At 43.6% G+C, this 23909-nt stretch overlaps 1 protein-coding gene across 1 annotated transcript in view; it reads right to left on the bottom strand.

Annotated features, from left to right (window-relative positions):
• FCHSD2 (FCH and double SH3 domains 2) overlaps positions 1 to 23909 on the bottom strand; it is a 129889-nt gene that overhangs the window by 24233 nt on the left and 81747 nt on the right. Inside the window, exon 4 of the mRNA XM_083362587.1 lies at positions 774 to 850. Coding sequence (XP_083218713.1) covers positions 774 to 850 — 77 coding nt within the window. The remainder of the gene's footprint in view (positions 1 to 773; positions 851 to 23909) is intronic.

Here is a 23909-nt window from a genome sequence, read left to right as displayed (position 1 = left end):
ATGGCTGTCCAGTCTCTTCTTAAAAACCTTCCAGTGATGAAAAAAGGTATTTAACAGGTAGTCCAGTTTGTATTTATTGACTGATATTTTTTTTAAAAAGAAATATGTTTTATTGATTTTTAACAGACACCTTAATATTTGGTAAACACCGTGCTGTCTGTGTTAGTATTTAAAAAAAAAAACCATCAATAACAACTAATTTCTATAGTCCGTATAATAGCTTTACTTGATTTCCTCTTCTTCCAATAATATTATTTATTATTATTATTATTATTTATTAAATTTTTATACCGCCCTTCTCCCGAAGGACTCTCTTTTGCACACCTTAAATTAATGCAGTTCTTATTTAAATAAATGACAATTAAATGTAGAGCTTTTTCTCATGTTTCTGCAAATAACCACATCAACATAAGGCTTCTTTTCATTGATCATCTGGATTGTGATTGATTGATATTTCTTAACCGCCCATCTCTCTTTCGGAGCTCAGCTAAGCCCAAACTCTGCTCATGCTACAGCGGCCACTGAGTGTGCCAAAAAATGGTCATACGCCGTTTTTTTCAACGCCGCTGTAATTTCAAATGGCCACTACATGAATGGCTGTAAGTTGAGGACCACCTGTGTGTAAAAAAAATAAAAATCCTCCTCCATAGGTTTAAGGCCACCTGCTAAAGGCCGCAGGTTGCACAGTTCTCTTCCATATCGGGTTGTATAATGCGAGTCCTTTAGCTTCCTTTCGATTCACTTAACGACGGTGTGACTTAAGGGCGCCTTACCTAAAATCGGATCGTTCCTCTGATTTCACGCCAGGCCATTCTTTCTTTAAGTACTGGCTAGCCAACTTCTGCATCCCCTGTTTTAAAAAAAAAGAAAAAGAAAGAAAGAGAGAGAGAGAGAGAGAGAGAGAGAGAGAGAGAGAGAGAGAGAGAGAGAGAGAGAGAAGGCTTTATTTACAAACAGAATTGAATCCTGGCATTAGTCCCATCCTTAATTAACCTACTCTAAAATATTCCACAGGCATTTTCTGGTGGGAAATGGGAAAGTCCTTCCTTGGTTTATTGGATTAAAAGGCCAGGCTGCAAAAATAATCTAAGACTTATAGGAGAGACTATTTGTAGCTCAGGGTTGAACGGTGTGTGTGTTTGCGCGTGTGCGTGTGTGTGTCCGTGTTGGTTTCTCAGCAAAGTTGTTTCATCACCCAACTAGGTTACATCATCAGGGCTAGAATGGAATGGGGTGAGGAGGAGGAGGGCGGTGGGATCCTTGGTGCTCTCTGAGCTGGGTTGTTTTCTTGAAGACGTTTCATCACCCAACTAGGTAACATCATCAGGGCTAGGAGGGAAGTGGAGTTGTAGAGGAGGAGGAGGACCGTGGGGTCCTTGGTGGTTTCTGAGCTGCAAGTTGTTTTCTTCCAGACATTTCATGACCTAACTAGGTAACATAAGGGCTGCCCTCCAGATACGCAGGATGAAAAGAGCAAGCCCTTCCTTCATTCTCAAATTATTTCCTTGGATCTTGACGTAAATAGTTACCGTACATCAGAGCCAGAGTGATCTACCGGTAAAGGCACCAGGTTGGAAGTCAGCAGACAGTGAGTTCCTATCCCGCCTTGGGCATGAAAGCCAGCTGGGTGACTTTGGGCCAATCACCAGGAGACGGTGAGTTCTAGTCCCGCCTTAGTTATGAAAGCTGGCTGGGTGACTTTGAGCCAATCACCAGGAGACGGTGAGTTCTAGTCCCGCCTTAGCCATGAAAGCTGGCTGGGTGACTTTGAGCCAATCACCAGGAGACGGTGAGTTGTAGTCCCGCCTTAGCCATGAAAGCCCGCTGGGTGACTTTGAGCCAATCACCAGGAGACGGTGAGTTCTAGTCCCGCCTTAGCCATGAAAGCCCGCTGGGTGACTTTGGGCCAATCAACAGGACAGGGTGAGTTCTAGTCGCGCCTTAGCCATGAAAGCCGGCTGGGTGACTTTGGGCCAATCAACAGGACCTGGTGAGTTCTAGTCCCGCCTTAGCCATGAAAGCTGGCTGGGTGACTTTGAGCCATTCACCAGGAGACGGTGAGTTCTAGTCCCGCCTTAGCCATGAAAGCCCGCTGGGTGACTTTGGGCCAATCAACAGGACAGGGTGAGTTCTAGTCCCGCCTTAGGCATGAAAGCTGGCTGGGTGACTTTGGGCCAATAACCAGGAGACGGTGAGTTCTAGTCCCGCCTTAGCCATGAAAGCCGGCTGGGTGACTTTGGGCCAATCAACAGGACAGGGTGAGTTCTAGTCCCGCCTTAGGCATGAAAGCCAGCTGGGTGACTTTGGGCCAATCACCAGGAGACGGTGAGTTCTAATCCCGCCTTAGCCATGAAAGCTGGCTGGGTGACTTTGAGCCATTCACCAGGAGACGGTGAGTTCTAGTCCCGCCTTAGCCATGAAAGCCCGCTGGGTGACTTTGGGCCAATCAACAGGACAGGGTGAGTTCTAGTCCTGCCTTAGGCATGAAAGCTGGCTGGGTGACTTTGGGCCAATAACCACGAGACGGTGAGTTCTAGTCCCGCCTTAGCCATGAAAGCCGGCTGGGTGACTTTGGGCCAATCAACAGGACAGGGTGAGTTCTAGTCCCGCCTTAGGCATGAAAGCCGGCTGGGTGACTTTAGGCCAATCACCAGGAGACGGTGAGTTCTAGTCCTGCCTTAGCCATGAAAGCCAGCTGGGTGACTTTGGGCCAATCACCAGGAGACGGTGAGTTCTAGTCCTGCCTTAGCCATGAAAGCCAGCTGGGTAATCTTCAGCCAGTCACTCCCTCTCAGCCCAACCCACTTCGCAGTGTTGTTGCTCTGGGAAAAACATTAGGTGGAAAGTGGATATTTGTTATTTGTAAAATAATAATGGTGGGATATAATTCAAAGAAATAAAAAAACACTGGGGGGGGGAAATAAACAAAAGCACCAGGAATGTAAACAGCTGATCTTGTCTTGCTAACAGGAATCCGTTTCCTGCTCAGGTTCCGGCTTAGCCAATCGACAGGATCCCACACGGAGCCGGCTGGCTAGCAGTGATTTAGCAGCCGACGGGAGAAACCAACTTTAGTTGCATTAATAAAAGAGCCTAAAATAATGAATAAATGATGAGTCCTGGCCCTCTTTGTCATTCCCCAAAGTCTCTTGAGCAGCTTTCTGCGCTCTCCTGCCAGAATAAAATCCTTCCCCCAACCCCCTTTGGGGAGACAGAAGGCAGAGCAGCTTGCGGGGAAATGGGAAAAAAAATGGGCACCGCTCAACGGTGGATTTCATCCCGGTCAGACAATTGGGGGGGGGGAAACAAAAAAAACACCCCAAAATCACGGGTCCTTGCACAACCTCAACGTCTTTGGCAAGCTTTGAAGGGACCTCCCAAGTATGTTTATGAAGGACAAAATAACTACACTCTATTCTGTAATAGGATTGTGCAGTAATTCAGATATTCAGATTTGTATTCTATTCTATTCTATTCTATTCTATTCTATTCTATTCTATTCCATATTTTCTATTCTATTCTATTCTATTCCATATTTTCTATTCTATTCTATTCCATATTTTCTATTCTATTCTATTCTATTCCATATTTTCTATTCTATTCTATTCTATTCTATTCCATATTTTCTATTCTATTCCATATTTTCTATTCTATTCTATTCTATTCTATTCCATATTTTCTATTCTATTCTATTCTATTCTATTCTATTCTATTCTATTCTATTCTATTCTATTCTATTCCATATTTTCTATTCTATTCTATTCTATTCTATTCCATATTTTCTATTCTATTCTATTCCATATTTTCTATTCTATTCTATTCTATTCCATATTTTCTATTCTATTCTATTCTATTCCATATTTTCTATTCTATTCCATATTTTCTATTCTATTCTATTCTATTCTATTCCATATTTTCTATTCTATTCTATTCTATTCTATTCTATTCTATTCTATTCTATTCTATTCTATTCCATATTTTCTATTCTATTCTATTCCATATTTTCTATTCTATTCCATTCTATTCCATTCTATTCCATTCTATTCTATTCTATTCTATTCTATTCTATTCTATTCTATTCTATTCTATTCTATTCTATTCTATTCTATTCCATTCCATATATTCTATTCTATTCTATTCTATTCCATTCCATTCCATTCCATTCCATATTTTCTATTCTATTCTATTCTATTCTATTCTATTCTATTCTATTCTATTCTATTCTATTCTATTCCATTCCATATATTCTATTCTATTCTATTCTATTCTATTCTATTCTATTCTATTCTATTCTATTCTATTCTATTCTATTCTATTCCATTCCATATTTTCTATTCTATTCTATTCTATTCTATTCTATTCTATTCTATTCTATTCTATTCTATTCTATTCTATTCTATATTTTCCATTCTATTCCATTCCATTCCATTCCATTCCATTCCATTAAGTCAATTGATACAGAGGAATTACTGAGTCTGTCATTTGCACCTCTATATTTGTCCATTTTGGCACAGAAAACAAACAAGAGCGACACAGGAGGAGGAGGAGGGATGTGAGGTCCTTAGTTCTCTCTGAGCTGGATGGTTTTCTTGAAGACGTTTCATCACCCAACTAGGTAACATCATCAGTGCTAGGAGGGAATGTGGTTTAGCCTCAACCACGTTCTCTAGTTTAGCAGTCAAGCATCTGCAGGAAAGCAACACAGCTGAGAGAGCACCAAGGACCCAACATACCAGACTCTGTAAATCAGAGCACTGTGGTTTCAACACACCCTGCAGGCTACCAGTCCTCGTTGTTTGTCGTCGGGTTGGCAAGATTTTTTTTTTTTAAAAAAAAATCAAGTTTAAACATTTCTGGCTTAAAAAAAACCAAAAAATAAAATAAAAAATCAAAACCCCGAATGCCATCGTGGCTCTTCGTATGCTAAAATGTGCGCCAGTTTTGGGTCGTTTCATACTGGGAAATCGTAAATGGCTTTAAAACCGGCACGGAGAGGAGAGTGCGTGGCTAATGCTTCGCATAATATTCTCCTTGTTCTCTTCAAGGACACTCGCTGGTTTGGCTCCCAAGACTTCCCGCAGACAAAAAGCATCACTGTTCCAATCCAACCGGGAAATCTACCAATAGTTTAACCTCCGACACGCTTGCATTGAGCGTGCAAGGATGGAGCGTGCGAGGATGGAGCCGCTTACGGCGGGTGGCTTGGCGTGACTTTTAACTCGGGGCCGTGAGCACAGCACGGTAAGAAAACTCCCCTTTTCTGCACAGGCCGTCTTCGGCTTTACCACAGTCCATTTTAGCGACCGTTCGACGTTACGACGATGCTGAAAACAAAGCCGGCTTGTGATAGTCGCGTGATCAAAATTCGGGCGCCTGGTTCCTATCTGTGATGGTCGCCGTGTCCCTGGGGGGGGCGGTCACGCGATCCCCTTTTATAATAATACTAATACTAATAATACTAATAATAATAATAATAATAATAATAATAATAATAATAATAATAATAATAATAATAATAATAAAAAACAAAGCTGGAAGGGACCTTAGAGGTCATCTAGTCCAACCCCCTGCTCAGGCAGGAAACCCAATACCATTTAATAATAATAATAATATAAAGTTGGAAGGGACCTTGGAGGTCATCTAGTCCAACCCCCTGCTCAGGCTGTCCAGTCTCTTGTTAAAAACCTGTGGTGTTGGATAACACTGTAACAACGAAATGGTTAGAACGTCTGAGATCAAAGCGATTCAATCAATTTCATTGGAAATATTATAGCGATTCACAGGTAATTAAATGCCATTTTACCGTACATTTTATCAGTTTACTAAGAGAAATTATGGTAGGTCTTTTATGAAGGATTTATCTGGGTTGTTTTTTTAAAAAATCCTCTTCTAGTAAGAGAGTAAAAGGATGTAGGGGGGAGGGGAAGAATCAACCCTTTTTCATCTGTGATATCATATATTCCTGCCAACAAAAGAAAATCGATGCATCGCCCCTCTCAAGAAAATCCAAGTATCTGTTGATCCCTCAAGAGTGTCTCTCCAAAGGAGAGGCAGCCTACAAAACAATTAAGGAGCTAAAATATCTCTGCGAGGACCCTGATAATTAGGGGATCTACCCATTCCTGATTCCATCGTTATTACTTAAACCAGGGGTCTTCAAACTTGTGGACTTCAGCTCCCAGAATCCCCCACTTAGCATGGATGCACTTCAACTCCCAGAATTCCCCAATCAGCATGGATGGACCAACTCCCAGAATTCCCCAGTCAGCATGGATGGACTTCACCTAAAATTCCTGTCAGCATGGATGGACTTCAACTCCAAGGATTCCCCAGTCAGCATGGATGGACTTCACCTAAAATTCCTGTCAGCATGGATGGACTTCAACTCCCAAGATTCCCCAGTCAGCATGGATGGACTTCACCTAAAATTCCTGTCAGCATGGATGGACTTCAACTCCCAGAATTCCCCAGTCAGCACGGATGGACTTCAAATCCCAGAATTCCCCAGCCATCCAGAAACAATACCGTAAGCCAGGCTTCTTCAAACTTGGCCATTTTATGATTTGTGGACTTCAACTCCCAGAATTCCTCAGCCAGTGTCATAAAAGGGCCATGTTTGAAGACCCCTGACTTAAACAAAGCAGCAATGGACAAATCTGAAGGACTTTTCTTTTTTTGCTGCTTAAAAAGAGGGGGGGAAATAAAGGGTGTTCCACGGAAAATAATGCCCAGGATCAGAGTGTTTTTATTATTATTATTTTTTAACCTGTTGAGAAAACAGGCTCTGCTCCGCTGGGAATTCAGACTGCCAAAGGCTCAATCTTCTCAGCTGCCTCAAACCACTTAGTGAGTAGCATCCATCTCATCTCCATATGCAGAAAACAGAAAAGGTTACCCGAACAGGCTCAGCAGGGAGCAGCACTTATACAGAACTGGCTGGGGAATTATGGGAACTGAATGTCCACGTCTTAAAAACAGCCAGGTTTGAGAAATGCTGCTGAATTAGATCACAAGAGCTATCTGCTATAGAACAGAAAAGAACAGAATAGAACAGAACATAGACTATAGATGCAGAATCAATTATGGAATGGAATGGAATGAAATAGAATAGAATAGAATAGAATAGAATAGAATAGAATAGAATAGAATAGAATAGAATAGAATAGAATAGAATAGAATAGAATAGAATAGAATAGAATAGAATAGAATAGAATAGAATAGAATAGAATAGAATAGGAGGGAATGGAATAGAATAGAATAGAATAGAATAGAATCTATTCAGAACAGGACAGAATAGAATAGAAAATATGGAATGGAAGGGAAGGGAAGGGAAGGGAAGGGAAGGGAAGGGAAGGGAAGAGAAGAGAAGAGAAGAGAAGAGAAGAGAAGAGAAGAGAAGAGAAGAGAAGAGAAGAGAACACAATAACAGAACAGAATAGTATAGAACAGAATAGAATATAGAACAGAACAGACCACAACAGAATAGAAATCTGAAAATCTGAGTTATTGCACACTCGTATTTACAAAACAGAGACACCCCAGTTTTATTTGTGTTTATTTTGTCCTTTATAACCTTAACAGAACAGAATATAGATTATAGATGCAGAATCAATTATAGAATCAGTTATGGAATAGGAATAGGAATAGAACAGAACAGAGAATAGTATAGAATAAAGAATAGAATAGAAATTAGAATATAGAATACAATAATAAATAGAATAGAATAGGAATAGGAATAGAATAGTGAAGCTCCAAAGATCTTCTAATGCGGGCCGTCGTCGAATTACAAACTTCTCATACCATCCGTTGCTTCTCCAAAGCAACGGATGGAAACTAGTCAAGGAGAGAAGCAACCTAGAACTAAGGAGAAACTTCCTGACAGTCAGAACAATTAACCAGGGGAACAACCTGCCTCCAGAGGTGGTGAATGCTCCAACACTGGAGGTTTTTAAGAAGAGACTGGGCAGCCATTTGTCTGAAATGGTATAGGGTTTCCTGCCTGAGCAGGGGGTTGGACTAGATGACCTCCAAGATCCCTTCCAACTTTATATTATTATTATTATTATTATTATTATTATTATTATTATTATTATTATTATTATTATTATTATTATTATTATTCACGTGCCAAGCCGACTGTAAGATCTATTTTTTTTTTCTTCACCACAGGCACGGAAATCAGTGACCGAAAGAGGGATACTCCAACGCTCGCTACAGAATTTTGATCTTTAGAGAGAGTAATTGTTACGTCCAAGTTCAAAATGCGAAAAAGGGAGAGGGCCACGAAATATAGTTTCCAGACAATGGGTTAACAGTTTGAAGAAAATATGCTCCTCCGGAGAAAGGGGAAGCGTGAATAAGACTTGGACAATAACTATTCTGTCAACTATTATATATTTGATATATTTGACCCTGAACTTCCCTGGGGGAAATCCCCTTTGAAGTCTGCAACAAAGCACTTGGGATCTTTCACATTTAATAATGTTATTGCAAAACAAAAGCAGGATATCCTTTTCCGCGGAATGCCAAGTAGCTCCTTAATCAAAATTACGTTGGCAGAACGAATTTTTGTGGTTCTTAAATGTAAAGGCTCCTGTTCCTATTCAATCAGGCCGAATCAGTTTATGCCATAATAATGATAAATATCTAACGTGGGGGGCTTGAACTCCTGTTCCTGGGCCTGCAAAGCGTTAACATAGCATGTAATGATATAATGTTACTTTATTTTACACCTAGCCTTTATTATTTTTTTTAATAAAGAAAGGAAGTTGATGAAAATATCTAATACGCCTCTCTGCCTCCTATTTTCCTCACAACAAAAACCCTGTGAGGTGGCTGGCCCCAAATCACCCTGTCGGCTTGCATGCCTAAGGCGAGACTAGAACTCACCGTCTCCTGCTGAAGGGCCCAAACACACCCAGCCAGCTTTTATGGCTAAGGCAGGACTAGAATTCACCGCCTCCTGGTGATTGGCCCAAAGTAACCCAGGCGGCTTTCATGCCTAAGGCGAGACTAGAACTCACCGTCTCCTGCTGAAGGACCCAAAGTCACCCAGCCGGCTTTCATCGCTAAGGTGGGACTACAACTCACCGTCTCCTGGTGATGGGCTCAAAGTCACCCAACCAGCTTTCATGCCTGAGTCAGGACTAGAACTCACTGTCTCCTGGTGATTGGCCCAAAGTCACCCAGTTGACTTTCATGCCTAAGCCGGGACTAGAACTCACCGTCTCCTGGTGATTGGCCCAAAGTCACCCTGATGGCTTTCATGCCTAAGCCGGGACTAGAACTCACCGTCTCCTGGTGATTGGCCCAAAGTCACCCAGCTGGCTTTCATGCCTAGGATGGGACTAGAACTCACCATCTCCTGCTGAATGGCCCAAAGTCATTACCAGCTTTCATGCCTGAAGCGGGACTAGAACTCACCGTCTCCTGCTGAACGGCCCAAACACACCCAGCCAGCTTTTATGGCTAAGGTGGGACTAGAATTCACTGTCTCCTGGTGATTGGCCCAAAGTCACCCAGGCGGCTTTCATGCCTGAAGCGGGACTAGAACTCACCGTCTCCTGCTGAAGGGCCCAAAGTCACCCAGCCGGTTTTCATGCCTAAGGCGGGACTAGAACTCACCGTCTCCTGGTGAATGGCCCAAAGTCACCCAGCCGGCTTTCATGGCTAAGGCGGGACTAGAACTCACCCTCTCTCAATTTCTAGCCTGGTCCCTTTATCTCCAGTATTTTTTCCTTGGTGAAAAAAAATGTTATTTCCTGATCTATCCATGGTTCTTCTTGAAAACCTCATTTATTGATGAAAGTAGTTGTAAACTACACTTCCTGGCAGACTTTTAACGCTTCGTAAACTGTTAAAAACAAAAACCAGAAACCCCAAGAACAAGGGAGAAGGCTGGTAAAGAGAGTTGAGAAGACCCAAATATGGGGATCGAAACCCCAGAAACTCCTGCTAGCGGTGCAGCCACAAGGCAAACAGCAAACGAATTCCTCTCTTCATAGTGCCACAAATCTGCTGATTGTAGGAATTAGCCAGAATTCATGGTTTCTTCTGGCCTGCTTAACGAAAGGGAGAAGCCCCATCCATCTGGAATAGGCTGCTGGTCCCATTTTTATGTTTATCTCTAGAAACGAGGCTTCAAACCACCCAGGGGAAAACGATGGAGCTAGCCGAGATAGCAAAAACCAACTGTATTAATTAGAGAAAAGAAGATATCCAGGTTTTCCCCTTTCCCTCTTCCGGACTTTGGGTTTTTGCTGATTAACCTGGTTTGTTGTTCTAGAAATGGCTCGGACTTGTTCAATTGGTAAAGTCAAAAGCCAAGGCCAGAACGGCAGTCCTCAACTTACGGCCAGAACGGAGCAAAAAATTTCCACTGCTAAGCAGGACAGTCCTTAAGTGAGTTTTTGTCCCATTTTACGACCTTCCTTTGCCACCGTTAAGTGAATCGCTGCAGTTGTTGAGTCAATAACACGGTTGTTAAGTGGATCCGGCTTCCCCCTTGACTCTGCTTGTCAGAAGGTCGCAAAAAGGGGATCACGTGAGCCCGGGACGCTGCAAACCGTCATAAATATGAGTCAGTTGCTGAGCGTCTGGATTTTGATCCTGGGACCAAGGGGAATGCTACAATGGTCGTAAGTGTGAAAAACGGTCGTAAGTCACTTTTTCCAGTGCCGTCGGAACTTTGAACGGTCAGTAAATGAACTGTTATAAGTCAAGGACCTCCCGTAATTCCATTTTACGTTTTACGTTTACGTTTTATTTAATTTATATACCGCCCTTCTCCCTGGGGACTCAGGGCGGTTCACAGGGCATATAAATAAAAATACAGTACTATACAAAAGTTAAAACAAAGATTAAATCAGTGCCCAATTAAAAACAATAATGCAATCTAAAATGACAATTTAAAACCCAACTCCCCCATCAGGCCAGACCGGCCAATTCAAACAAATGGGTCTTCAGGCCACGACGGAAAGTTCGGAGGTCCGATGCCGTCCGGAGCTCCACCGGCAGTTGGTTCCACAAAGCCGGGGCACCCACAGAGAAGGCTCTCCCCCTGGGGGCCGCCAGTCGGCATTCCCTGACTGGCGGCACCCTGAGGAGGCCCTCTCTGTGGGAACGCACGGGGCGGAGGGGAGTCGACGCCGGCCGCCGGCAGCAGGTGGTCCCCGAGGTATTCCGGACCCATGCCATGTAGGGACTTAAAAACCATCACTAAGACCTTGAACCTCACCCGGAAGACAACTGGTAACCAATGCAGCTCACGGAGCAAAGGTGTAACATGGGAGTACCGGGAAACTCCCAAGACAACTCTCGCGGCCGCATTCTGTACCAGTTGGAGCCTCCGAGTGGTCTTCAAGGGACCATTTTGTACTTTACTGGGCTGAAAAACAGTCAATGCTTTTTTAAAAATAAGTTTGTCCTACACCACTCTTTCCCCCTTCTTTCCCTTCCCCATTTTCCAGTTGCCGCTATTTTCACTCAGCAGGGGGCTGGACTAGAAGACCTCCAAGGTCCCTTCCCGCTCTATTCTATTTTGTTCTGTTCTAATTCTAATTCCATCCCATTTTTATTTTATATCATGATAATCTTAATGGAATTCTTGAGGAAAAAAAAGGCAAGCCTCCAGGTCTGCCACAAAGCCCTCCTTATACGATTTACGTGTCAAGATAAAGTGAGTTTATCACAAAAGGCATCGCACCAAGTTATTTTCGGATTGGGTTCTTATAAAAAGTCACGGGACGTTTCTCTAAAATAAAATAATAAAATAAAATAAAATAAAATAATAAAATAAAATAAATAAAATAAAATAAAAATAAAATAAAATAAAATAAAATAAAATAAAATAAAATAAAATAAAATAAAATAAAATAAAATAAAATAAAATAAATCAAAACGAGCCCCCGTGGCGACTTTTCAGACTGAGAAATTTTTATTGAAAGGCAGAAGCTCTCACTTCTAACGGAACATTCCTTAAGTTGAAAAAAGGTGCTAGCAAAACTCCTAGTTTTTTATTTTTTGTTTTTGCCGCCGTAATTTAACACGATTCTCCAATGAAACAGCTATTTCTTTCTTCTCCCCAAACACCTTTTAATTAACCAAATTTGCTTCCTTTGTTCCTCCCTTTTTACTGAGGGGGAAAAAGATCATGATTTGTAGTCTAGTTGCTACGACAACCACCGTGGAATAAAATAATGGGAGACAGTGAAAGGATACAGCTAAAAAAAAAAATCCAGTTTCTTTTTACTATGCGAATTTAGGACATTACAGGTAGTACCTCGACTTATGATCACAATTGAGCCCAAAATTTCTGTTGTTAAGTGAGACATTTCCTAAGCGAATTTTGCTCCATTTTACTTACCTTTCTTCCCAAAGTTGTTAAGTTAATCGCTGCAGTGGTTAAATTAGTAACCCGTTTGATTAAATGAATCTGGCTTCCCTGTTGGCTTTTACTTGCCAGAGGGTTGCAAAAGAGGATCACGTGACCCCGGGACACTGCGACCGTCATAAATACGAGTCAGTTGCCAAGCATTTAAATTTTGATCACATGACCCCATGGGGAGGCTGCAACGGTCATAAGTGTGCAAAAATGGCCGTAAGTTACGTTTTTTCAGTGCCGTTGTATATGAATGGTCACTAAATGAAGTGTAAGTAAGTCGAGGGACTATGTGTATTTGATAACTTTAAAGCAGGGGTAGGCAACCTCAGCTTTTTTATAACTCATGGACTTCAACTCCCAGAATTCCTCAGCCAGCATGGGGAACGTTTGGCCCCTTCATGACTCGTGGACTTCAACTCCCAGAATTCCTCAGCCAGCATGGGGAAAGTTTGGCCCCTTCATGACTCGTGGACTTCAATTCCCAGAATTCCTCAGCCAGCATGGGGACACTATGACCCCTTCACAATTTGTGGACTTCAACTCCCAGAATTCCTCAGCCAGCATGGGGGAACTATGGCCCCTTTATGACTTGTGGACTTCAACTCCCAGAATTCCTCAACTAGCATGGGGGAACCATGGCCCCTTCATGACTGGTGGATTTCAACTCCCAGAATTCCTCAGCCAGCGCAGGGAAAACTTTGGCCCCTTCGTGACTTGTGGACTTCAACTCCCAGAATTCCTGAGCCAGCATGGGGAACTATGGCCCCTTCGTGACTTGTGGACTGAGCCAGCATGGGGGAACTTTGGCCCCTTCATGACTCGTGGACTTCAACTCCCAGAATTCCTGAGCCAGCGTGGCTCATCTTGGAAACCTCTCCCTTTGCACCGGCACGCCACAGGGCTGCATGCTTAGCCCCTACCTGTACTCTTTATACACATATGATTGTGTATCATTTGACCCATCCACTGCGATAATCAAGTTCGCAGATGTTACAACTGTGGTGGGTCTTATTACAGGTGGGGATGAGACAGCATACAGGGCGGAGGTACAAAAACTATCCATATGGTGTAGTCACAACAACTTGCACCTAAACATCGGCCAGATGAAAGAGATGGTGTTAGAGGAACCTAATCACTCATGAGACCTGATTGTGGGGTGGCATTTAAGCATGACTTAGTATTATTCAATATGAGAATCTAAGCATGTTTAGCTTTATCACACATATTGACTTGATCAATATCATTAGTGGTAAGGCAGTACATAGAGGAACCTGCCCCACTTTACATCGGGGAGGACTGTGTGGAAAGAGTTTCCTCCTTTAAATTTCTGGGAGTCTACCTCTGTGAAGATCTGACCTGGAAACTTAACACAACCCAGGTGGCTAGAAAGGCCCAACAGAGGCTTCACTTTCTCAGGGTCTTGCGGAAGAACAGGGTAGAACAATGGCTAATGACCCTCTTTTACCGGTCTACTATACAGAGCGTCCTCTCGTATGGTATTGTGGTTTGGTATACTGGTCTGACAGCCGCGGATAGGAAAGCATTACAGAGGGTGGTGAGCACAGCACAAGACATTGTGGGCTGTCCCCTGACACCGCTGGATGACCTCGCCAGGGTTCGTTGCCTTGGAAGAGTGAGGAAGATTCTCAGGGATGACTCACACCCTGGACCAGGGGTCGGCAACCTCGGCTCTTTTATGACTCGTGGACTTCAACTCCCAGAATTCCTGAGCCAGCATAGCTGGCTCAGGAATTCTGGGAGTTGAAGTCCACGAGTCATAAAAGAGCCGAGGTTGCCGACCCCTGCCCTGGACGGTATCTCTTTACTCTCCTACCATCTGGTAGGAGATATAGGAATATAGCCAGCCGTACCAACAGGCTGAAAAACAGCTTCTATCCGTGGGCTGTTAGGCTTTTAAATAGGACATAATCTTATGCAGAATTGACTTGGGAGGCCGGTGTGTGGTGTAGTGGGTTCACATGGTGTGGTGGGATGGAGGGTTTGTTGTCACTGTATGTTGGGGGGAGAGAGCAGGGGGGGAGGCTCAGCTAATCTCAATGTACACATGTTGTACTTTGACAATAAAGGTTTATTATTATTATTTATTATTATTCCCCTCAGCATGGCTGGCTGAGGAATTCTGGGAGCTGAAGTCCACGGGTCATAAAAGAGCCAAGGTTGCCTAGCCCTGGCCTAGACCAGGGGTCTTCCAACTTGGCCCCTTCATGACTTGTGGACTTCAACTCCCAGAATTCCTGAGCCAGCGGGGGGGGGGGGGGAACTTTGGCCCCTTCATGACTGGTGGACTTCAACTCCCAGAATTCCTGAGCCAGCATGGGGGAACTACGGCCCCTTCATGACTCGCGGACTTCAACTCCCAGAATTCCTGAGCCAGCGTGGCTCAGCTTGGAAACCTCTCCCTTACCCCTCAGCATGGCTGGCTGAGGAATTCTGGGAGTTGAAGTCCACGGGTCATAAAAGAGCCAAGGTTGCCTAGCCCTGCTTTTAAAGGAACCGAATGAATCCCCACTATGTTAGGGAGAAATGTCTAATCCAAATTCTGCATTTATCTCTCGGCTGAACTGGGCCTCTTTTCCACACTGAACAATCAATCCAATTTACAGTTCTGCCGTATTTTTCTAATCCCAAACCACAGGCAGACTAAATTACTTCACTCATTCCACCTTTCTTTTTAAACAGGGGGTGCCATTCAGTCCATCAGGCTTTCCGCTGCCAACATAACCCTTTCAAAAATAGCCGTCTTTTCAAATTTAGAGTTTTTTCTTTTTTAAAAAAAAAAAATCAAATTTGGCACAAATCTTTGGGCCTTTACAGCGGTTATGTTTTCCAGGCAAGGTATATTCACCGTCTCACTGGCTTCTGTCATTTAAATAGAAATACTGGCAACACCCTTTCACTTTCGCTTCCTGTAATCGGCTTTCTTTTAACGAAAATAAATTAAGATGAAGGCAGGTCAGGAAAGGCCTCTGAGATTGCCCTTCACCCTTCCTCCCCATACATTTCTGAATTTTTGTAGAAGCAAACAAACAAAAAAATATACACACTTGGGAGCCTGAAGCTTCCCCAGCTAGTGGGACGTTTTTTTAAAAAAAAATAAACAGCAATAACTGAAAACTATTTAAACTAGGTCAGTGGAAAGCAAGAGTTTGGCCACTTTAAAAAGGTTTCTTTAGAAAAAGTATTCCAGCCGATGCTATCCAGAAAATTTCCCAGCAGAGAAAAAGGCCTTTCATAAAGTTAGCGAAATATCTTAAACCAGGGAGTGTTTTCTCCCTTTAGGGTTAAAAATGAAACAAAACTGAAATTATATAGGTGATTCCTTTAATATGAATTATGATAAAGATTAATGAGTTAATAGAGATATATATACACCTTATATACCAGAGGTCTTCAAACTTGGCCCTTTTATGACTTGTGGACTTCAACTCCCAGAATTCCACAGCCAGGCATGCTGGCTGAGGAATTCTGGGAGTTGAAGTCTGCAAGTCATGAAGGGGCCAAAGTTTCCCCATGCTGGCTGAGGAATTCTGGGAATTGAAGTGCACAAGTCATGAAGGGCCCATAGTTCCCCCATGCTGGCTGAGGAATTCTGGGAATTGAAGTGCACAAGTCATGAAGGGCCCATAGTTCCCCCATGCTGGCTGAGGAATTCTGGGAGTTGAAGTGCACAAGTCATGAAGAAGCCATAGTTCCCCCATGCTGGCTGTGGAATTCTGGGAGTTGAAGTCCGCAAGTCATGAAGGGGCCAAAGTTTCCCCCATGCTGGCTCAGGCATTCTGGGAGTTGAAGTCCACAAGTCATGAAGGGGCCATAGTTCCTCCATGCTGGCTGAGGAATTCTGGGAGTTGAAGTCCGCAAGTCATGAAGGGGCCAAAGTTTCTCCCATGCTGGCTCAGGCATTCTGGGAGTTGAAGTCCACAAGTCATGAAGGGGCCATAGTTCCCCCATGCTGGCTGAGGAATTCTGGGAATTGAAGTGCACAAGTCATGAAGGGGCCATAGTTCCCCCATGCTGGCTGAGGAATTCTGGGAGTTGAAGTCCACAGGTCATAAAGGGGCCAAGTATGAAGACCCCTGATATATAACATACGTCAGAATCTGGCTGGGAAGGTCACAAATCTGAATCACGTATCCCTGGGACACTGCAACTGTCATAAAATACATGCCGGATTACCAAACGCTCACGTTTCCATAACGTGATGGGGATGCTATGATGGTCATAAATGTGAAGACTACTAATATAGTAATGTAGTTTGGGGTTCTGTGTTTAAAACGAAGAGGTTTTTTTTTTGTTATTGTTGTTTCATTTCATTTCATTTTGCTTCTTATATATAATATTCGAGTACTGTTTAAAGTTAGCAAGATATCCAAACTAGAAAAAAAAGGGTTTTCTCCCTTTAGGGTTAAAAAAAAACCAAAACAAAACTGAAATTATGTGTAGGATTCCCTTAATATATATTATGATAAAGATTAATAAGCCAGTCAGTAGAGGTATATATTATTCTGCAGAGCAAAGAGACCCAGAGATGGTCAAACTGATTCAATCAGAATAGAGACGGAAGGGACCTTGGAGGTCTTCTAGTCCAACCCCCTGCTCAAGCAGGAGACACTACGCTATTCTCCATAGCGCCCGAAGGCAGGTCAAGAAGCAACGGATGGAAACTAGTCAAGGAGAGAAGCAACCTGGAATTAAAGAGGAATTTCCTGACAGTGAGGACAATTCACCAGTGGAACCACCTGCCTCCAGAAGTTGTGAATCCTCCAACATTGGAGGTTTTTAAGAAGAGACTGGCCAGCCATTTGTCTGAAATGGTATAGGGTTTCCTGCCTGAGCAGGGGGTTGGACTAGATGACCTCCAAGGTCCCTTCCATCTTGTTCTTGTTCTTCTTGTTCTTCTTGTTCTTCTTGTTCTTGTTCTTGTTCTTCTTCTTCTTCTTCTTCTTCTTCTTCTTCTTCTTCTTCTTCTTCTTCTTCTTCTTCTTCTTCTTCTTCTTCTTCTTCTTCTTATTCTTATTCTTATTCTTATTCTTATTATTATTATTATTATTATTATTATTATTATTATTATTATTATTTTGAGCCCAAGAAGAGAATATATCTAACTTTGCTTCTGTTTCGAGATGGGTTCCAAATTTTGTGCTTGCAATCAAAAAGAAAAAATAAATCTTGGTTTTGTTTTGGTTAACTTATTTATTTTTATTTATTTATTTTATTAGACTTATATAGACAGGTTTATGGTTACAGAAATGCTTTGTACAAAGTGTTGTGTAAAAGCAAAAAGCTGTGATTGTGATGTTATCATCTGTCAGAAGCTTTTTTTTCCTTTTCTTTTCCTTCTTTACACTATCACTTCTTCCTTTTCCCTCCCCCTTCTTCTGGTTTTCTATTGGGGTTTTTTTGAATTTCTCTTTTGTATTTTATATATTTTCGCAAGCCTATACAATGATTAAGGTATTATAAAAAAAAACCCACACATTTCTTATCGTGGCTGCAGATGCAATCTGCTTTGGTGCTGGGAAAAGTAAGGATTTTTAACACTTCAACGATTTCTAGAGAAATCGCTAGGTGTGAAAACAGTTGTGCAGGAAGGAAGGGGGGGGGAAATCTGTCTGAATTTTGCCGCCGAGTTGCAAAGTCAGCGGTGTATTTTGTGAAGTGTAAAGGAAAATAAATTACTTCTAATTTTATTCACGTGCCAAGCAGACCGTAAAATCTATTTTTTTTTCTTCACCAGGGGCACGAAAAGCTATGACTGAAAGAGGAATAGTAGTTTGCTTGCTACAGAATTTTGATCTTTATAGAGAATAACTCTTATGTTCAAATTCTAATAATAATAATAATAATAATAATAATAATAGTAGTAGTAGTAGTAATGATGATGATGATGATGATGATGATGATGATGTGATAACAACTTGACATGGGCATGGCTTAAGATGGGAAACATCGAGAAAAGAAACGGAAGGCTTAATACTGGCTGCTCAAGGACAAGCACTACAAACTAATGCCATGAAAGCGAAGAGACAGAAATCTACTGACAATCCAAATTGCCGACTTTGCAACGACAAAGCTGAAACTGTTTCACATTTAACATGTGAGTGCAGCAAAATCGCGCAAACTGATTACAAAGTTAGACATGACCGAGTTGCTAAACTAATCCACTGGGCATTGTGTAAAAAATACGACTTGCCTGTGTCCGAAAAGTCGTGGGAACGTAGGGTGGGAAAAGTTGTTGAGAATGAGAGGGTGAAGATCTTGTGGGACTTCCGAATAAAGACAGATCGCCATTTGGAACACAACACGCCAGATATCGCAGTCGTAGAGAACCGAAGCGTACAGTTGATTGATATCGCTGTACCAGGAGATGCCAGAGTCGAAAAAAAAGAACTGGAAAAAATTACGAAATACCGCGACCTGGCCATCGAAACTGCGCGATTATGGATGAAACGTGTAACGGGGACACCCATTGTCATCGGGGCACTGGGAACGATGTCCAAAAACTTTGCAAAACACATCAAGAAATTGCAGCTTCCTGCAATAACTCCAGCAAAGCTACAAAAAACTACAGTACTCGGAACATCTTCCATTTTAAGGAGATACCTGGTTGATACCTAGGATGCTGGCAGCCATGAGTGCCAGTCAATTGGAGTGTTCAGTTGACTGAGTTTCATGTTTTATGAATAAAAGTTTTATAATAATAATAAAGTTGGCAGGGACCTTGGAGGTCGTCTAGTCCAACTCTGCTCAGGCAGGAAACTGTATACCATTTCAGACAAATGGCTGTCCAGTCTCTTCTCAAAAACTTCCATTTTATTATGTTCTCTAGTACTGCGTGCATTCCAAGCGTAACCTCTCAATGCACGCAATGTCCTCAACTTACAACAGTTCATTTACTGACCGTTCAAAGTTACAACGGCACTGGAAAAAAAGGGACTTACGCCCATTTTTTCCGCACTTATGATTGTTGCAGCATCCCCCAGGGTCACGTGATCAACATTCAGGCACTTGGCAACTGTCTCATATTTATGACGGCTGCAGTGTCTCGGCATCACGCAAGAGAAGTCGTAAAATGGAGCAAAACTCAATTAGCAACTGTCTCGCTTAGCAACAACAGAAAATTTGGACTCAGTTGTGGTCATAAGTTGAGGACCACCTGTATGGACAATAATTGCTCAATAAATATGATGTATGGAAACTTATTAAATCAATTTCTAATGTTCTCCAAGGGACTGACATTTAACTGTTCAATCGTCCTCAGTTAGCGACTGCCATTTAGTGGCCATTCACAGTTACGACAATGATGAAAAAAGTAATTTGATGACCGATCCTCACATTTGCCGCTTTTGCAGGAAAGCAAAGGAAAGCTGAAATGAGATTGCAAACACAGTTGCAGTTTCACTTAGTGACCGCTTCGCTGAACGATGGACACTGTAGGAGAAATACCTGACACGTGGGAAGCATCAACTGTTTTTTTTAAAAAACGACTTTCCTGTAGGTAATCCTCGATTTACAACCATTTGTTTAGAACGCTGACTTTACAACAGCGCTGAAAAAAGAGACTTAGGACCGTTTTTCACGCTTAACGACCGTTGCAGCATTCCCCCGTGGTCACGTGATCAAAATCGGGACCCTTTGTAACTGCCATGTATTTATGACTCCTGCAAAGTCCTGGGATCGTGGGATCACCTTTTGTAACTTTCCCAGCTGGCTCCCGACAAGCAAAGTCAATAGAGGAAAGCCAGATTCACTTAATAACCGCATGATTCACTTAACAACGGAAGCTGAAGGCCCCCTAGTTGCCCGGCCCTGCCCTAAGACGATGGCAAGCACTTCTGGCCTTTGTTGATAACAATGCGGAGAGCAGCATTCATTTATAAAACCAGGTGCCAGCTAAGAAAGCCTGCACCAGTTTAACCTGGCAGGGCTTGGCTGAGCATGCTGCAATTCTCCTGCGCCTGGGGGAACGATTTCTTCTGGCAAACAGTGAATTGTGAGAATCGTACAGATAAACATCAGGCCTGGCTCAAGAATTAACTCTAATTTTAAGGAAGTTTCAGACGTCTAATTGTTTTCCCCCATGCCTTGAGAAGGGATGCGCAAAGATCCTCCGTTTTCAGGGGTTCTGCTCGCTGAACGTGTCCATGCACTCTCAGGAGCGTAAGGAAACATCAATTACCTTCATCAGAATGGAGCTGGAAGGGACCTTGGAGGTCTTCTAGTCCAACCCCCTGCTCAGTCAGGAGTCCCCATACTGTTCCAGACAAAATGGCTGCCCAGTCTCTCCTTCAAACCAGTTCCAGTGGTGGAGCGCCCACAACTACTCCAGGCAAGTCTTTCAGAATAACAGTATCACAGAGTTGAAAGGGACCTTAGAGGCCTTCTAGTCCAACCCCCTGCTTGAGCAGGAGGCCTTACACCATGTCAGACAAAAGGTTGTCCAATCTCTTCTTGAAAACCTCCAGTGTTGGAACATTCACAACTTCTGGAGGCAGGTTGTTCCACTGGTTAATGGTTCTCACAGTCAGGAAGTTTCTCCTGGTTGCTTCTCTCCTTGATTCGTTTCCATCCGTTGCTTCTTGTCCTGCTCTTTGGAGAACAGAACAGAATAACAGAGGTGGAAGGGACCTTGGAGGTCTTCTAGTCCAACCCCATACTCAAGCCGGAGACCCTATATCTTGCTACACAAATGGTTTCCCCATCTCTTCTTAAAAACCTCCAGTGATGGAGCATCCACAATTTCTGGAGGCAGGTGGTTCCACGGGTTAATTGTTCTCACTGTCAGGAAGTTTCTCCTTGGTTCCAGGTTGCTTCTCTCCTTGATGAGTTTCCATCCGTTGCTTCTTCTCCTGCCTTCAGGTGCTTTGGAGGAAGAGCTTGACTCCCTCTTCTTTGGGGCAGCCCCTGATGGCACTTTGTGGCTCTTCACGTGAAGTCAGCCTTGTACTGTAAAGACCAACAGCCTTCTTCTAAATGAGAGCCACTTTGGCTTGTTCCCGCTTGCCAGCTACCAAAACCAAATGCATAGGTAGTCCTCGCCTTATGACCGAAATTGAGCCCCAAATCTCTGTTGCTAAGCAAGACCGTCATTAAGGGAGCTGCGCCCTGTTTTACCACCAGTCTTGCCACTGTTGTTAAGCAAATCACTGCAATTAAATCAGTAGCACAGTTGTTAAGGCTTTATTTACTGACCATTTAAGGCAGGGGTCTTCAAACTTGGCCCTTTTATGACTGGTGGACTTCAACTCCCAGAATTCCTGAGCCAGCCATGCTGAGGGTAAAGAGAGTTTCCAAGCTGAGCCGTGCTGGCTCAGGAATTCTGGGAGTTGAAGTCCACCAGTCATAAAAGAGCCAAGGTTGCCTACCCCTGGCCTAGGCCTAGGCCGCTTTATGACTCGTGGACTTCAGCTCCCAGAATTCCTGAGCCATCCATGCTGAGGGGAAAGAGAGTTTCCAAGCTGAGCCATGCTGGCTCAGGAATTCTGGGAATTGAAGTCCACGAATCATGAAGGGGCCAGGTTTGAAGACCCCTGGTTTAAGGTTACAACGGCACTGGGGGAAAAAGGGACTTATGACCTTTTTTCACACTTAGGGGGCAAAACCCAATGCGGTCTCGCTTAGCCACAGAAATTCTGGGCTCCATTGTGGTCATAAGTCGAGGGCCACCTGCGTAAGCAATATTCCTATGCCAAATAGCAAATTAAGACTGGCCATCCCCTGCCACAATTTGCACTGTGCACATTTCTCCCCTTTAAAAATAACTCATTCCACTTTGGGTGGCCATTTTTATACAGGTACTCCCTCGACTTACAAATGTTCATTTAGTGACCATTCAAAGTTACAACAGCACTGAAAAAAGTGACTTAGGACCGTTTTTTCGCACTTACGACCGTTGCAGCATCTCCAGGGTCACGTGATTTACATTCAGCCCCTTGGCAACTCGTTCATCTTTACGACGGTCAGAGTCCCGGGTGTGTATGTGTCACGCAATCCCCTTTTTGCGAACTCCTGACAAGCAAAGCCAACGGGGGAAGCCAGATTCCACTTAACAACCGTGTCACTAACTGAGCAACTGCAGCCATTCGCTTAACACAGGGGTCTTCAAACTTGGCCCTTTTATGACTGGTGGACTTCAACTCCCAGAATTCCTCAGCCAACTTGAGGGAACTACGGCCCCTTCATGACTTGTGAACTTCAACTCCCAGAATTCCTCAGCCACCATAGGGGAACTACGGCCCCTTCATGACTTGTGGACTTCAACTCCCAGAATTCCTGAGCCAGGTATGCTGGCTGAGGAATTCTGGGAGTCGAAGTCCACAAGTCATAAAAGGGCCAAGTTGGAAGACCCCTGGCTTAACAAATACGGCCAGTAAAGTCGTAAAAATGGGGCAAAAGTCACTTCGCCAATTTCACACCGAGCAACATAATTTCTGCGGTTGTAAGTCGAGGACTCCCTGGGTATCTGCCGACAAAAAAAAATGGGTTCGAGTTTGGGGAGGGTTTGTCCCCCTCCTCATAAATATTCACAAGCTTCACAAAGCAGTTTTATGAAGTTATTTCGGGGTGTGTGTGTGTAGGATCGCCAGATATCGCCGACAGCAGCCCATTCTTCCCCCCCCAAACGGCAAACCTTTTTGTCGAGTGATGAGTTTTTATAATATTTTAACCGGGCGTGAAGGACAGAGATGAAGGCGGCACAAAGCCCGCGTCGTTCGTCCTGGACCAGGTGGCACGTCGGGCACCCGACGCCCTCCTCGCAGTGCTACTGAAGGCGACTATGCAAATAATCACTCTTCCCAAGAATGCAAAAATAGTCGCAAGCGGGGGGAAAAAAACCACACCAGGGTGTTGTTGTTGTTTCTTCTTCTCTTTCCCCCCCCTCCGCCGGTTTTCCCGAAGGCAAAGAAAGAGCCCAGTGTTGGCGGAGCATAAGGTAAAAAGGTAAAGGTTCCCCCGCACATGCGTGCTAGTCGTTTCCGACTCTAGGGGCCGGTGCTCATCTCCGTTTCAAAGCCGAAGAGCCAGCGCTTGTCCGAGGACGTCTCCGTGGTCATGTGGCCGGCATGACTAGACGCCAAAGGCGCACGGAACGCCGTTACCTTCCCACCGGAGTGGTCCCTATTTTTCTACTTGCATTTTTACATGCTTTCGAACTGCTAGGTTGGCAGAAGCTGGGACAAGTAACAGGCGCTCACTCTGTTACGCGGCACTCGGGATTCAACCCGCCAAACTGCCGACCTTCTGGTCGACAAGCTCAAAAGGGGGGAGAAAAAAAATAAAGAAAGCCAATTACGTGTCGCCGGAGTGGCAACGCGGAAGACCACGGTGGTGGCGAGCGGCGTATTTTGGGGTCTCGTTCGTAAATGACTAGAAGTCCAGAGCTTGTTCTGAAGCTGACTTGCTTGTTTGTTTTCGACTTGTTTCGCTCGTGTTTATTCGGTAAAAGGAGAATTTTTTTCTCAAGATGACGCTGCAGGGCATCGCGCGCCATAACAACCAGACAGGAGGA

This window comes from Vipera ursinii (genome assembly GCF_947247035.1).
Source record: "Vipera ursinii genome assembly, chromosome: 4".
Classification (NCBI taxonomy): Eukaryota; Metazoa; Chordata; class Lepidosauria; order Squamata; family Viperidae; genus Vipera; species Vipera ursinii.
The sequence above is the reverse complement of the archived record's forward strand: the minus strand, read 5'-3'. Positions and strand labels throughout refer to the sequence as shown.